The sequence below is a fragment of the Bombus huntii genome, chromosome 7, assembly GCF_024542735.1.
Source record: "Bombus huntii isolate Logan2020A chromosome 7, iyBomHunt1.1, whole genome shotgun sequence".
NCBI lineage: Eukaryota > Metazoa > Arthropoda > Insecta > Hymenoptera > Apidae > Bombus > Bombus huntii.
Genome location: NC_066244.1, coordinates 10,524,717 through 10,542,198, shown reverse-complemented (window position 1 = coordinate 10,542,198; position 17,482 = coordinate 10,524,717). Strand labels below are relative to the sequence as shown.

General features: G+C 34.2%; 1 protein-coding gene across 31 annotated transcripts in view; it reads left to right on the top strand.

Moving 5' to 3' along the window:
* Nucleotides 1-2,159: 2,159 nt before the first annotated feature.
* LOC126867401 (ankyrin-3-like) overlaps nucleotides 2,160-17,482 on the top strand; it is a 92,921-nt gene continuing 77,598 nt past the window's right edge. For 27 of the 31 annotated variants that reach the window (XR_007690259.1, XR_007690261.1, XR_007690258.1 and 24 more), the window contains exons 1-2: nucleotides 2,160-2,423; nucleotides 4,271-4,607. Coding sequence is in view for 6 of the 31 variants with exons in the window: in XM_050621823.1 (XP_050477780.1) it covers nucleotides 4,389-4,607 (219 nt within the window). In the remaining 25 variants the exon portion in view is untranslated. Of the gene's footprint in view, nucleotides 2,424-3,368; nucleotides 3,782-4,255; nucleotides 4,608-17,482 lie in introns of those variants that run through there. The other 4 variants (XR_007690248.1, XM_050621822.1, XR_007690249.1 and 1 more) reach the window with 4 other exon arrangements.

Here is a 17,482-nt window from a genome sequence, read left to right as displayed (position 1 = left end):
TCTAATTTTTATTCTTTAGATACATAGTAGAAAATTTAACTCAGTTGTAACCATAAATAAAGTTTTAACATTAAATGATAAAGAAAATATTGTAACAAGTCGTAGTGATTGAGCATTAAAAAAACGACTGTTTTTATTATATATATATATATATATATATATATATATATATATATATATAATTTAAATATGTATATTTTAATAGATTTCTGACAGAGGGATTTATCTAAATACATTTGTATACACCCCCAGGTAATTCGGGTAACAGAAGACGTATTGATACAATGTGTTAATAGTAGTACATATGTATTTAGAGAGATGGTTTATAGCTATAAATATAGTTTTATTTACGTTAATTATAAGCTATTTTATTTAATTATCTTTAGTTATCAATTACATGTACACAAGAATGAAAACAAAATACGGAAGTATACTTACAAAATATTAACGAGGCAAATGCTTTGTAGTTAACAAATATGTTACACAGTTATTATTAAAACAGTTTTTCCTTTTTAGGTAATAATAATTTATCAATATTGATCGTTATGTAAGTTTTTAGTTCGATTCGTTTTATATCGTAGAATTAATTAAGTACTGTTTTTTTTACTGTTTATATTAAAAATGTGATTTTTTTGGATTAAGAAAAATTTTTTAAGTATTTATGTATTTTTATTTAGGCACGTCGCGAACTGTTTCATATTAAAATATACAGTTGGAAACATAAATGTTGGCACTCTATTTAAAACAGAATAACTTATTCAAAATTTGATCAAAAGTTTTGAACTTTTGTGGGGAGCTAGAAGGATTAGTTTACTAGACGAGATTTAAAAACATTTATGAAAAAATTGCAGTTGGTCGAAGTAGCGAAGAAAATACTTAAGGTCATTTTTACAACTTTTTTTATCTGAATCTGTAACGAAAATTTAAAAAATACGTGTTGTAGATTTATATCCTTCACACATATGCCGAAAATTTCACCGAAATCGGTTGATGCAGAAACAAGCAATAGGCATCGAAAGATGAACAAAATGTAGAGTTATCACAGTTATAGGCCGTAGAGTAATAAATAAAATTGCAGAAATCTACCATTTTTATCATTTTTAATTGTTTGTAGCTCATAGCAACGTTAACCGCTTTTCAGCATGTGTATAACTAATACAGATCTACAAAACGGATTTTTTAAATTTTCGTTACAGGGTGAGAGAAAAAAATGGTAAAAATGATCTTTAACTACTATTTTCTTCGCGATTTTGACCAACTGTAATGTACAAAAAAAATTTGTTGCTTTTCATCTAGGAAATTAATCCTTCTAGCTCCTAAAAAAAATTCAAGTCGTTTGTAGCAATCCTAAAAAATTATTGCATTTTAAAAATCGTACTATTATTTATTACGTTCCTAACTGCATATAAATTTTTTTATACATTATGTATTATACCTTTACAAATATAAGTTACAGTGAACTTTAATGTAAATAATAATTTATCTTTTATAATTTTATAATACAAATTCAATACGATTTCTCATTCCAGTATTTAAGTGTTAATAATAATAAATACTATCATGTGATGTGCAAATGTAAATGTAACGGCATGTTAATGTTGATTGTGAAGATAAAGGAGAAAAATAAAGCAACTTCGGTTTGAATTGTATAAAGCTATAACTTTCACCTTTAAATTATTGATTTATGATATAACTATTAAATAACATTTATTAGTTTATTAAAATTTATTAAAGGTGCCGTACAATCTAATCAAATGTTTAAAGTTTGAAGATAATTGTAATATTGAAGTTTAATAATGAAACTGTAAATTTATTAGAAACATAAAATTTATGATCGACGTTAAATGATAAAAAAACAATATTTTATTTGTATTAATGTCTAAGATGTATAAAATACTATGTATAAAATACTATGTCGTAACTATTGAATTCAGTAGACAAGTATGTTTCGTAATTTTATGTAATATAATTTAAAATATTTGTATTCTAATATCGTCCTATTGACAAAAGATCAAGTTTCTTATGTGCCCTACACGAGGTAGTCACTGGTCACAGTGATGGTAATCGGGATGCTCGATTGAAAAGAGGGGATAGCCAGCGCATCTGGAACATGATCACCAGGCGTCGCTTCGAGCGTACCCGTCGCCATCAAAGTTATAAAACCGATCAAAGCCGTACGGAGTTTTCAGGAGGGTGGTCGCGTTACGCTCGGAACTTTCTTAAACAGACGGAATCCTTTCGAGTAGTATATATAAATATATATATATATATATGATTTGGTTCGCGCAACAGCAAAAGTAAAAAAATGACGGAACGTCGTGTGATTTGACAGTGAAGAAACATTTAATGGGAAAAGTGCCTCGGTATCCTGTGGTTGGTATTCGGGAATCCTAAGTATCGCCACAACACCCTGTAGCTCTCTGGTTAGTCGCGTCATTTTTCGGTACATCAGGATTTGATTAAGAAGTGATTATTCGGCAAAAGTTGACCCGCTTTCGTAGGTCGTGCTTACTATACTCAGCTATAGAAGTAGAGAGAAACGAAGCTCACGAAAACTTCTCAAATGTCGATTGTCAGATGTACTGTATAATTTTATAGGGAATAAGGAACTAAGGCCGGCATAGTCGACATATATGTATACACAGTGACTCTGACAATAGCCCGAGGTAGGAATTTCTGCTTTAGAGAAATATGGAGGGTCCATTCCCTATCGGTCACATATCGTAATTGACAAAGTTCGTTCTTATAAATGAGCTTATATTTGAGCCTTATTTTCATTACACGTTTTCTATCGGTTACGTTTTGTTCTGTTTATCCAGAAGGTTACACATAACGTAACGATCTCTGGATTAACAATGGAGTTCATGTTCCTTATTTATCGTTTTACGTTCTTTTAGAAACATCAAACATGCTTCATCTATCATGCGCGAACTTTCTCATTATACCTTGGCCTTTCTCGTCTCAATAAAGGTTACCTAATTTCATCTTTTGAATTATAGAATTTCTTCTTGCTTGACACGAATGTATCAAACAGGAGCGAGAAAATGTTTCTTCCAGATTTTATATTTATTATTCTATCGTGTTTCTGACCAAAAAATATGTCGATTTCTGCTGGTGCTGGTGTATGGAACATTACTTACTTGATTTTGAAAGTCAAAATGATCGTCCCGCGCGACGTGACTGCTTTTATCGCGGCGGTTCGCACACTTGAGAAGCGCGCAGTGCTCAAACGGGCACGGCCGAATCGATTTTCCCTGGTTCCACTACTGACGATAGAGCTACATGTATGATTACTCGAGTCCCTCACAGCTACCGGAAACTATTTTGCCCAGTTTCTCCCGATGAACGGTAGCGTTTCCTATAGTCAGTCCGCCGTGAGTGGATTGGTCTACATCACAAGTTCTACACAGACGGCTTGGTCGCTGGTTCGGTAACGTCAGTGGAAACTGGCCTGCGTGAGATTGGCTAAAATTAAACCGCGATCGAACGCGGGCGTAATTCGTGATGTAGTTAAAACGTGGATGGAAACATGACTTTCATTTCCAATGGCAATTTAGTTCCGGTTATTTAATCTTCGATGAATACTCGTTGCATTAATCGATTGGTTCTCGATCGGCATGTGCCTTGTGAAGTCTGTCTGCAACGTGCTACAGCTAGCTCATCATATACCGTTATACCACCCGTATCGCACGTTAAGAATCCTAAAAATAGCGGCGACCAGTGAACGAAAATAATTCTACATTTTCTAATGAATCCTGGTGGCGTGTCTGTGAAAGAAAGGGTATGTTTGGACGTGACGTGCTAATCAGGTCAGGTCGCAGATCAATCCTTTTTTAATCGCTTCGGGAAATATTTTTCGATATTTACGTTGAGTCGCTGCGAGTCGATTCAATTTCTCTTCTCTGCTTTGTTTCACAGTATATTCTTCTAATTCGTTTACGAATAATTATTCTCGGCGCGTTGAACGATGTTGTATTTAATCCATTACCTCGTCTGTTAGATACTTTTAATACGATTATAGTACAAAATCAGTTTTCAAGATACGATTAAAAATCGTATATAGATTATCCTTTTTCCTATCGGTTTCAAAGTACTTTGGTTTTGTCACCAGTTGGATCGATATTGTATAGACGTGGTAGTACGAGTAGCGAAGGTGCCAGCAACGAAGGAGACAGGAGGAATAAGATTTCAAAGAATTAACCAATCAGCTCGGTAATCCGTAGATTGACCCGTTTCTCCTGATCGACGATTCGTCGTCTCGTTTGAACAGATATCCGGATTCTGGCCAGCGTACCGACATTGGTAATCAGTGAACGGAAGGAAGGCTCGAGGCGCGGAACGCGAAAGGGTGAGACAGGGGTGAACTGGCGGAGGGTGAGGCTGAAGTGATGACGGGCGAGGAAGGAAAGTACGGGGGTGGAACTGGCACTGGCGGGGATGCCGGTGTGGGAAATACGAACCTTACCGACAACGTGAACAATGTTAACGCCAATGTACATGCGAATGTTAATACCAACATAAATGTCAGCCAACAGAATGGAGGACCGGAAAAAGCGCCCGTCGTCGGCGGTACCAATGTGGAAACTTTACCACGCGCTGGCAAACAGGTAAGAGAATTTCTATGGAATTCGTTTTACTTTTAATATTTAAGTCTATAACGGTACGAGGTAACGTTATTTATGTCTCTTGGATAATATTTTACGATTTTGTTAGTCGTTGATCGTTCGTATAAGTTATTGATAATGTATGTTATCTTTATACGGACAATTATAAGTTCATTTTATGTCAGAAAGTTATTTCACATTTGAGATGTGTGTTAGGCTTTTTAGTCTTGGATTACAAACCGCGAGATAGCGTAATAGTAATTTTTCAATTCTAAATATAATCGTTAATTTGTTTAATGGAATAGCTAAGTATAGCGTGTATCTTGTATTGATTTTTTATTAATGTGAAATCTATGAAAACAGGCTAACAGTAAACAGCAATGATATCTATTTGTTGGTATATTTAATCTAATTTAGCTTACGCATTTATACGAGCAACGAAATGATTTATAACGATACGTGCATCCTTATTTATGCGTGGCCCTCAATTATTCTGCCAAAAAATTATAAGAATTTACAATTCTTAAATATGAAAATAGAAAGAGAATTTTTATTTGGTACAATGCCTGCTTGAAAATACTTGAAAGTATAATATCCAATTTTTTTACATTTAAGTTTATTCCATAAGCTTTACTCAGCAAAATGTCAAATAGTAGCACTCAATTTTATTATTTTATTATACGGATACATTTCGTTATAAATTTTATTATGCGTACTAGCCACGTGTGTTTGCTCTCATATTTTTCCTGACATACTGTTACGATCTCAAGTTACAGAACGTTTATTGCGTTAACGGAGATGAGTAAGTATCTCTCTTTTAGTTGATCTCAACCGAGAGAAAGATTAGAAAACATAAAGTTTTGATGAAATGCAGTAATTTAATATTCATGAAAGAGAGAAAGATGACACTGGAAGCTGTGTATCCGGTTTTCAGTACTTACAGTACCGTAAGAAACTGGCAGGCGATCATTAGATCCCCCTTTGCCGTATCTAACAGCTAACAACGACAGCCGATGGATAGCATTTATTCAAGAGAATTACAACTTGCACATGGCTTCTACTACTATTTATTCGTTCATGCGTAACAATTTGATGACACGACAATTTGATAGATTAAGTATCTAGGAAAATTAGATAGTTCGTTTCTAGTTCTTCATGTATATTTCATAAACAAGAGAAAAATGTAAATTTCTATTTAATCTCTACATCGAATTATTAATTTACAAACAATTAAAAAATCGAAATTGCAATAACAGATAGACAAATTCGTATAATTCTGTTTTAATATATCATTTTTGTATAAAATAGTTGGTCGTATATACGATAGTCGAATGAATAAACTTCTATTTTATTTGTTTGTTCTTTTTGGACTAAGAAGAATTCTAAAGGATTATTCATAATTTCCACCTTTTTATCATTACGATGTTTTAACAGTACAATCATTTAAGTTGCTCGGCGTTCATTAAATGCACTTAATAAAGATTCTGTTCAGGTCGATAGGGTACTTGTTTAGGTTTAAATCAATCCAATCTGGTCAACAAGGTAATGTTGCAGCATCCTTTGTTAAACTATCTTAAGGTACTTTTATAAAGGGCTCTTGATATTTAATTACAATCCAGAATACTAACGCATTTAAACAATAAATTCGCGGAGTTACATAATGTATAATTTATTGCGTTATTCAGAACTAAATGTTGTTAAAAGACATATTTTCACAATTCAAACATCTTTTATTTCGGTCAACTTTTTTACATGCGTAGAAATAGCAACAAATAGTTAACGGTATTCCTTCTTTAATTAAAACTTTGTTAGAGGTTTACGTGTAAATCTAAGGAACTTATGTTGTTTTATAAAACTGTTCTTCAGTGTAAAAAATGTTACATTTATCTTACAAAATCTTGTAATTGATACTCAGGTCTGTTTAAGATGGCTCATTATCAGCACAGAATCTGCTTTTTATCATTATACATTATCAGTAGACATTAGCAAGTTATAGCGATGCATATAAAATAAGAATAAAAATAGAGATAGAATAATAACCTTGAACATGAATACCAGCATAGTTTTGCTTATTCATAAGTTATAAACGTTTCAAGTAATAGAAAAAATTGGTAAGAACATACATGGAGGCTGTTGCTGTAATGAGTAATGAATTTTCCATCGTACATACATATATTTGCTTTTTATTAGCGACATTAACGTACAAAGAGCTGTATTAAGTTTAGTGAATGATTGTTCCAGCGGACAGCTCAAAGGTCATGGTTAACGTAGGACGTAGGTTGTGAAAGTTGTAGATGGGGAATACACGTTATGTGTTCAGGATTTTAATGGGTCCAGCGTATACTATGCCCAGTACACAATAAAACCCGTTTCTATTTATCTTCTATTCAGTTCTAAAGTTAATTATACATTCGACATTAAAACGAGTTTGTTCGTAAAACTAGTTTCTGTATTTCTGAATGTAATCGTGCAAGTTTCTTTATTTCGTATTTGTATTTTATTTTTCTCATGATACAAATAAAAATTTATATACGGAGCTTGTATCAAGAATGTTTTATTTTGTGGTGTTTTTAATTAGAAGCAGTATCTTAACGTTTGAAACATTATTTAAATTTAATAATTATTGTAACATATGCTGATAAGCGAATAACTTTTAAGGAAATGATTTTAACCTTCATACATAAAATTATGAAGTAACTAATATTCGATTTTCGATATTTTTAACTATCATATCTTATATTTTATCTCTATTTTTGCGTGATTCGTCGAAAATCGAAACGAATGGATATACGGTCAACAGTAAAATATTATAAATATTTATTTTTAGTATTTAAGGAGGTATGTGTAAAATTATATTAATGCTTGCGTTTTCTTGCATTAACTGCAGTGCAAGGAATTTTATTGGCACTACCAAGAGGTAGTATCGTGTACACATAAGTGTAGAACGTCGTCTTTGTGCCTACTTGTCTTTTGATATATTTATTCAGCGTCTATTTTTATATGATGTATTTTTTCTGGTTTCTCGAATGTACTGATGAATCAAAGGGTGTTTCCAGAAAAAGTAGCGGGCTGTAAATACTTGAAGAAATGTGCATGGGTTACGAGCCAAAGCTTTTTATTTCTTTTTCAGAGACGCATTTTGCCTCAAACATGATATTAGTCATGTAGAACGAAAACGTGTATTCTTTGAAAGCGTATCGATAATAATCTGTCATAAATTTTGATTTAATATCTTTCTCGGTATAATTTAACGTAATAATTTAATAAAATTTCATTTTATAACAATGCGATAAAATCTAAAGATAATTATTTTTATGTTATATCATTGAATTTGTCTCTTTATGGAAAAAGAGTATTAAAAAGAGTTCACGGAGTACTATTTTTAGAAGAGTTAGATGATCACGCATCTTTGTCCGTTAGAAGAAAGCTTTTATTGATATCTGAAATGCGATTTTCTTACAATACAATAGCAGTGAGGGCAATATTCTGCATTCGATATCAGATACAAAATATATACATTATTAAAACACGAGGGGACTTGTACACATTGTACACGCATAAATTTATGCATACTTCGTTGATATTATGAATGAAATAATTATGTACGACATCTGTATGAATTTAAATAGGCTAATGAATAATATTTCATTGTCTTGACACATTATGAACGAGTAACAGCAAACAGTGTGTTTCGTTTTATAATAAAATAAATATTTTTAATGTAATTATATAGATTTCATCAGGTTATAATATTTCCAAGTATTAAATTACTAAATATTAATATTCAGCCGTGAATATTTTTATCAGTACAATACCTACATCTTGTAGTACTTTTAAGACATTTTCCCCCCGAATTCCTGAGAATTCATGCATTTCTGATAACTTATCAGAGGGAGTGTTGTTGCATCACTTATCAGAATTCTCCGTACTCCTACGAAATTCTTTTATGCACACAAAGATTACATAAACTTAGTTACTATACTTATACCGCCCGGCATCTGTAATTCGTACATTGTACGTAACTCCGTTTATCTACTCGGTATGTACAATGTACACGTTGGGCTCACGTAAAATTACGTCATAATCCTATCAGTATGGACCTTGTAAATGGATCGTCATAAATGAACCTTCATTCATGCTACGAGGCCATGGTTACTATCTCAAATCGTTTAACGCGCAACTGTGCATATACATAGTAATCGTTCCTGTAATTTAATTGCAAATTTAATAAAAGACAAAGGTATACAATTTTTGTTTAGGTCGGACTTTGAACCTTCAGATTTAATTGAAAGCATCGAACGATATCATCTGCTTATTGAGTACTCGAGATCTACGAGTTTTCTTAAGAATCTCTCCACGTTTATGTTTGAAGATCTTTGATTGAACTTTCCGATATGTACATAATGGAGGCGGGTCAGTTCGATGAACTCGTTTCGTTAGTCATACTATAGATATCTGAACAAACGAAGTCAGATCGATTCAGGTATAATCGCAGTGGACGGAAGTTTTGTTGCTGTTCAACTTAGTTTACGTACGATACGTAATCAGTGATAGGATAAAAGCACAAAGGTGACGCTGAAATATGTAACAGATATACAGTTTTCTGATCAGACTTTCCTTAAGCGTTTCGTATCGAACTTTATAACGACCGACATTCACTTCGAATTTGCGAATGATGAAGGGCGTGATGGCCCTGTAGCGTCTGGTGATGATGAATTTAGGTCATTCGTGTACTTTATCCGAGATGTATGTCTCGTTATTTGTGACATTCAGTGGCATGACCGCTATAATTTCATGGTCTTCATGCAGGGAAGCATCCTACAAGTATTGTTCGCGGCATGACGTGTCATACTGTGCGTAAATTTATGGAAGTTAGCGCGTAAAGACATATGTGACGAGACTGGGTTACATCTGATTGCTTACAATGCAACGCAATGCAACACACGCCTACATTTGTTACGAATACGTGTGCTTTTTAACGTATCACTCATCCGGTCGCAGGAATCGTTTAGGAAACGAGTAATGCAATTTTTATGGTAATCAGCAAAGAACGGGGATTTAACGTGTAATCGTGAAATGAAAATTTGTTCAATTTATATTACGCATTGCGAAGCGTATAAAGCATGTAAATGTTTCATTTGTATATTTTTCTGTAATGCAGGATTTTTTAAAATATATCTCTTGTACGTCGAAGGAGATTAAAACGTATAGAGCGGATTTCAAATTTTTATTTTGAATAGTGATTACGAGGTAAATTGAGTTGAATTTGGTGCAAGGAACTGCCACTGAAACAAAAGAAGTTAACGATGAACTAGTTGGAAACTATGTTTTTTATTTTACTTTCATATGAGATCATAAATTGAAATTAGTTTTAAAGAGCTTATCAATATCATTGAAATCAAGTAGATACAAGTTCCTCGAAGAGTTTTAACTCCATTGTGTTTCGATATCACGATATTTTATGTTCGTTTGCAAAAACGTCTTTTATCCGACTCATAGTTTGAAAGTTAAATAGGTACATAGTTCGAAGATGCGGAAAATACTGCATGACTCTAGATTTTCGTGAATTCCAACTTTGTTATTGCATATTAACTCAGTAATTTACATTGTAATATTCCGCTATATGTGGCTAGAATGATAACAGATAAATAATAGAAATATCGCTGATGCTTTCAGCTGTAATTTACATTCTTATAAGGAAAATAAGCAACGATGCAATAAAAAGAAAATAGTCTTCGCTCGTTTGCATATAATAAACTGCATGTACAAATTTTTGTTTCTCCCATCTAAGAGTTTCTTGTGCTCCGTTTATCCGTAGCGATCTCTAAAGAAACGCGGTAGCCATTAATATCAATTTCCTGCATGTGTAATTGTTATTTTTGCATCATGGATTAATGACGCATGACGATCGTTACATTCTGATGTATAAAAGCACTATGCACAACGTGTAATGTACGTAATGTTCCATACATGTCTCCGTAATCTTGACATACATACCTATTACCGACACGCCTTTTAAATTCTGTTCACTATCGTGTTTTTGCGAGATTGGTCTATCTCCCATTTTCTTCGCTACAAGATAATTAACTTGCTTCGTAAAACGCGTTTGTTATAGCAGGCAGGATGTCGATAACAGCGTACAGGGGAAAGAAAGCTTCGAGTACGAAAAGGTACCGAGTTCTTTGCGAAAGGCAGACCAATTAAAACGGTCCCTGAACAGTCGTTCGAAGGAAAGACTGACACGTGGCGATAAATTTTCGTACGTTCGTTAATTTAATCATCGTTATCCAGTGAGCTATGCCTAATAGCGTTCACGCGGTATGTGCAATTTTTCTGTTTTCTATTTGTCAATTCTCAACCGCATGGAACTGGGTTGCAAAACCACATAAAGAGATACGCGAACTCAGGCGCGCATGCGAGCTCGGCTCATCTACGTGTAAAGTTCCTTCCAGTGGGGTGTAAAGGTAGACTGAAAATAAACGTTTTTGCCTCGGCACGTTACCGCAATAGCGTCGATGCTTGAGCAGAGAACTTAAAGCCCTGTTCCCTACGCTTCGACTTGTTCCACGCACGTGCATCCACAGTTTCAAACTGGAGAACGTCACTTTCTTCCTGTTACGATGTTCAATTTAGTTTCATGTATAAGATATAGATATATTTCCTCAATGTATCAGACATATATCTTCGATATAGTACAAAGGTGAAAAAGCCTTGGATTAACTACGATGATAATCTAATAATAATCGTAGTCATAATGACGGCTAATCGTGTTACTGGAGAAGCGAATCTTTAGTTATTTGCTTCGTGGTACCAGTAGTTTGTAATTTTTGCTGGTTCATAAATTTTGTGGAAGTGGGAAGGAAATCGGAAATAAATATGTAAACAGTAAAAATGATGTCAGAGTGTCGATTCATAAAAATAAAATATTTCCGTTTGGTAAATGATGCAAGATTTTTGTATTGTAATGTTTTGTACCGTGTAATATATGGACATATATTGTATATTTAATGATTAGCATCATAATATGCGTTTCCACGTCTCTTGTTGTAACTTCTTAAAATGTACATATGATTAGTAAAATTAAGCGATGATAGCTTGTAAAATAGTACTTTGCACAAAGCTGATTGCAAGTTGTAAAATTTATTTTCAGAGTTTTGTTCGTTCGATTATCAAATTTATGTACGTTATTGTTCTACAAGAAAATTTATTATTACTCGTAGCTTGTAATTTGTGACTTGTCACAACTATCACGATACCACTAATAATATTAATTTATTTACGTAAGAGCTTTACGTAATTCTTATTTTATCATTGGTTCTAAGAAAGTCGAAATTAAATGTAACGCATCTCAATCAACTTGTTTGAAAGGATAGAAAGGTTACTTTAAATACAAATGTCTGAGAGAATGAAAAAAGGTCAGCTTTAATTTTACTCGCAATATACATACGTACATATGTGGTCGTTGTAGAAAACAAGTGCACTTTCTCGACAGCTTTTAGGATTTCTCAAAGAAATTTGGCATTGTGCCTTCGATGCGTTCTTACGATGCAGACGCGTAATATCGAAGACGCCAGTGATCGTGACCCAGTTTAATAACATCTCATGAAACGCTTCCGTCATTAAAACCATTGTAGGTGGTTAGAATTATTCATCGGGCCAACAATCGGCTGTAATGTGTTACTAACAGCAGGCTAATTTGATTATTAAAACGTGACGATTTCGAAATGCCAGGCGTCTTCTCCGAATAACCGTTTAATAGACGTTGCACCAATGGAGCGTGATACTTGGTCTTTATCCGCGTATATGCTTCCCTATACGAATGACGAAACAGTCGGAGGGTGGCTTGAAGGGTCCTGGCCTTTTCTTGCACACTCAATACTTCCTCTTCTTCATGGGTTCTTTCGTGCGTATTCGACCCGGTAACCCGACTGCCACCCTTTCCCTGGCCCTGGCCCTCTCATCGCTAAACTAGGGTTCATGGCATCCCAACGTCATTTAATTTAGTCTCAAGGGTTAAGAGAAGTGAGCTCCTCGTGTAAGTAAGCGGTTTCAAACGATTTTCGAATCCTTCCACTCCGTCGTTTAGCTTCTAATTAAGAAACTCGAAATTTGCTGTGCACACAACAACCGGAAAATAATTTACCTCTGGCGATTGAAGTTATGAGGTACAAGGAGATTTCTTTTAGTGCTCGATAAAAATTGGTTGATTAATTTATTGTAGGATTAGCAGTAACAAGGTTCAAGACAAGACAACTTCGATATTTAGATTATATTTGTTTGGAGGAGACAAATGACTTAGGCTTGGTACTCGAAGATTTGACGTTCGAAGGTGTAAAAGTTTGTTGTTTCGAATATTAGTTGATTATGTATTTATAGTGTTCAGGAAGCGATTTAATTTCAATCGACTATGAGTTGATCTTGTTTTGGCTTATTCAAATTACTGGAAGGCTACCTTGTTGCAACACTTTTTAGTTGGGATTCGATAATCGAGAAATATCATGTCCTTTATTTACGTTATATCGGCTTGTTAAATATTTTTATAGAAAATATATGCCGAATATTATTTATAAGTATCATGCATGTACGCTTTGCTACGTGCAGTTAATGACATGGAAACAGTGTGTGCAGATTCTTTCATATAACGACCAGATCGATCGCAATGACATTGATTTCAGTGTGTTGATCGTATGTCTGTCGGCAATTTGTCAATGACACACACACAGCTAGCTCGAATGCTAGGTGTTTACAGATAAAAGAGGAGAGAAAAGAAACGAAGGTGAAACTAGTGGATGGATTTATCATAAATGTTCCAATTCTTAATCGAATATCTACTACTATTACGTATTTCGTGTTATAGAAAATTAATTCTTTTTTTACGTTTACCTCGGAACAATATTATCGACGATTTATTTTTTTCTGAATGAATTTTAATAATATTTATACGACGAATAAAAATTGAATTAAAATTACGATGCCAAATAAATGTCTACTTTCTAGTTACTGACTAATCAATACTATACTGATCAGTATGGGTAAGGTTAGGCATCACCTGGAGCAACAACCTGTATCAATTATCGAGCCGTGGGTTAGGTTGGTTATTTTTTCTCTATACGTGAGTGTAATCGCGGAGATTATCAAGATAATATTAACTCTGTATCGTAGCGGCGCAGCGCGTGGAAAATTATAAAATCAATGTAGCTGCAAGGAAACGATTTAGATCGTTCTGAATTAGATTCGTACGATACATTCTATATCGAATTTTACAAGAAAATTCTTATCCAATTAGGGCTTAAAAATTCATAAAAGTTTTATTTTTCATAGGAATGAACGTAGGTAGTATTTTATAAATAAAGTGTATTTTATTCGTAGAACTGGCATCAACCGTACTTTTACATAAATAGGCGGTGCACTGTCATCTGAAGCCCCAAGTGTTTTTATCATATTAGACAATTTAATTATCAAAGAATCCGATTGCAGGCATATCAAATATTCACTGCCTTTCTATCTTATGTTTGCTTGCACGTGCTTTGAGTGTGCAAACGGCTTTTTTTAATATATAAGAAAATGTGTAATATTATTGAGCTTAAGCGAAGTGGAATTTCATTAAAAACTTACGAAATATGGACACGCTGTGTCCAATTTATCCTCTGCCAGATATGAATTTCATCAACATTCTTTAGATGTTTCATAACATCACGCTATTCCCTATGAAAGTTCACTAAAACGAGATATTAAAATTAAAGCTGACAAAGATAATTGATACGTTAAAATGCATATATCTTTTTGCTATTTTTATCGCAATCAATGAAAATCAAGTTATAATCGTATCTATACCGTGAAATATTATTCTTTATTGTTTCAATATATTCAATATATTCTTCGATCTTAATAAAACGTCTAATATAAGAATTAATAAAATATCATCTTATTGCATGCTCTCTCATTATTTTTTTACACCTAGCGTCAAAAGTGCGTGCTGCTGTAACTATACAGATTTTTTTAACACGTTTTAAACGAATACTACTCAGTTGGCAACAGCTGTTAAAGTAATAAAATATCAATAAGCCGTTACATTTAGAATGACGAGGGGAACCTCTTTCAATTGTTACCCAATTTACAATGACTGGCTTTCTCTGCTACGTAATTTAGAAAAGAAAGCAGACCGATATCTACAACGGCTTCGGAGACAACAAACAGCGTTACGTGACTCACTGTGTTCATTTGATCGAATCCGTTCGATGTTATTCCAATCGAACGAAGACAAATACGTACAAAATGTGACAATAAAAGATATATCAATAGGCAGAAAAAGCTCGCTTGTACGTTTCCACGCGAAGTCTCATTGTTTCACGAGCAACCGATCAGCGTTTGATCTATCGGTCGTATCTCGGTGACACGTTGCACTATACAAAGATGCTTGTATCGAGCAATGTTAATTAAGCAACGGTGTCGATAGCGATTGAGCGATGGTAGGTGAGGTGATAAGGGGGTGGTACGTGGATGTGGAAGGACGCAAAGAAGGAGGTAAGCGGAACGATAGGAATAGGGGGCGGTTTGCTGCAATAGCGCTGCCGCGTTCATATCGACCCGAACCTCCAGACTCCATTTTGCTTGTCCCACATATACCTATGTACATGCACACGTACCTATTATTCGTTCGCGTACATACATACATACTACGAAGCCATGACTCGTTCTCTGCCAGGTTTTTCACTTCTTCTACGTCGCTTTTCTTTCCTTTATTGCATCCGTGCCCTTTTCTCTTCTTTGGCTTTTGGTACACCACCGCGTCAGGAAGTGTCTCGTTGCAACCGTCTGCAATCGACATACAATACACCGATTTCTACGCCGGCTGATAGATACACGAGCTGGAATACATTACACTTCCGACTTTCTAAGTATCTCTTGTGGTACGCCGAGAAACCTTAGAATCAGGCGCTGCCAAATGATTTTTAATCCCATTGGTGTTGCGTATTCGGAAGGATAGGGTCGGACTCTCGATAACAGGCTAAACCGGTGTATCCGTTGCATGTTCACGAATATGAAAAACCTAACTTTTTGGTTTTGTGCACGTGTATAGCGATTGGCGAGTGAATTTGCCGTTGACAAATTTTATATATGCAGCGAGAGACGAAAGCATTCGTACAATTATTTTATTAATATAGAGGTGTAGAAATAAAAAGAAAAATATTTTTTATATTATCCTTTGCCATTTCTTGGACACGGATAATAATAAGTTTTTGATTAAATCTGTTTCTATGTTTTGCTGATCATTTTTCAAAATTTCTTAGATTCTCCCAATAATTGTAATAAGTAAATATCCTCATATTTCTGATCGTGATGCATCTGTTAAAAATATAGGGAAAGCGTGAAGGGACGTATTTTAAGATCAAAGTATAGTGCTATTTTATTATATATGCTTTTAACCTTTTGCGACGAGACTTGCTAATGTTACGCAATGGGGACGATAACCCTTTCCTTTGATCGATAGTATATTGGAACCCTTTCAACGAAAGCAACAATTTCGAGCTAAATATAAAGGTTATTCTTTAAAAATGTAACATAATGAGTAAATATTACGTCATACAGTACATCGTTCATGTTCGTTATAAACGCTGCTTCAACGAAGAAACAATTACGCGATATCTTATTTGAATTTAGTTGTAACGTCCAGTGTAGAGCAAAGTGTACAGAGTGATGGAGATAAAAAAGAAGAAAGAGTGTCACTCAATAAAAAGCAGTTAATTCAATGTAATTATGATCTGTTGGAAACATCGAAAATGACGTTCATTGGTCATTTTTCAAGTATTATATTGATGTTCGCTATAATTTTGAGACATTTGCTAAAAGGTTTGCGGAGAACCCCAAATCAATCTTAAATTGCATCAAGCAAGCGTAGCGCCAAAAAGGTTGCAACATTAATAGTAGAAGCGGTACAGTGATCTACTTTGTGGTTGAAATCACGTCTGACCCGAAAGTCGGGTATCTCGACATAAAAGTTGCACAAATTACGAATGAAATATTAACTTCGATATTATCGATCCAGATATTTCGTAATTCGTTCCGACATAATATATCGGCAAGTAGAATCTAAGTGGATGAGACTGGCGATCGTAATCGTGACTTACGTATCCCCATTATTTAATTCTTCTAATTCGTAGAAACGATTTATCTCGATTAGAAATACATCGTTATAACGTTCAATCTGGTAATTTATTTTATCATTATGTTTAGATCGTTATATTAGAATAAATATTAATGCCATTTTTAATGCCATCGATCTATCGTATGCAAGCCGGAGATTGTCGCATTTGAAATTATAACTTAACTTTTCTATGAGCATCGAAGATTTGAATCGTTCCTCTGCTCATTAATTTTATGCGCCGTTATTTACTTAGCCTACTTTTGAAGGAAAAACGGGAACGATGGAAATAAAGTGCTATTCACTTATTCATGCACTTCACCCTTAGATCGAGTGAAATTATACGTTTACTTTCTGCGGATTATTTAAATATCTGTACCATAGAACCACTATTCACTCTATATATTTGATTCTAGCATATTGGTGATCGAAAGTGGATATTAATATATTTTCGAGTTATTTTTCCAACGATCGATTTTTGTTCGGCTTTACGAATAAATAACGCGAGACGATCGATACGAGACGAGAACAACGTATTTTATTATTTGGAACGATCGAACAAATATTTGTAATGCATTGTATGAAACGAACCAGCGAAATTGCAACATATCACGAGACGAACGAGAAAAGTTTTAATTAGGTGTGCCGATACGGCAGGATGAGTAATGTCGCGCGTCTAATAAAAAAATTGTTCTGCAATGCAAAAGAAAGACGAAGAGAGAGGGAGTCGAATCGA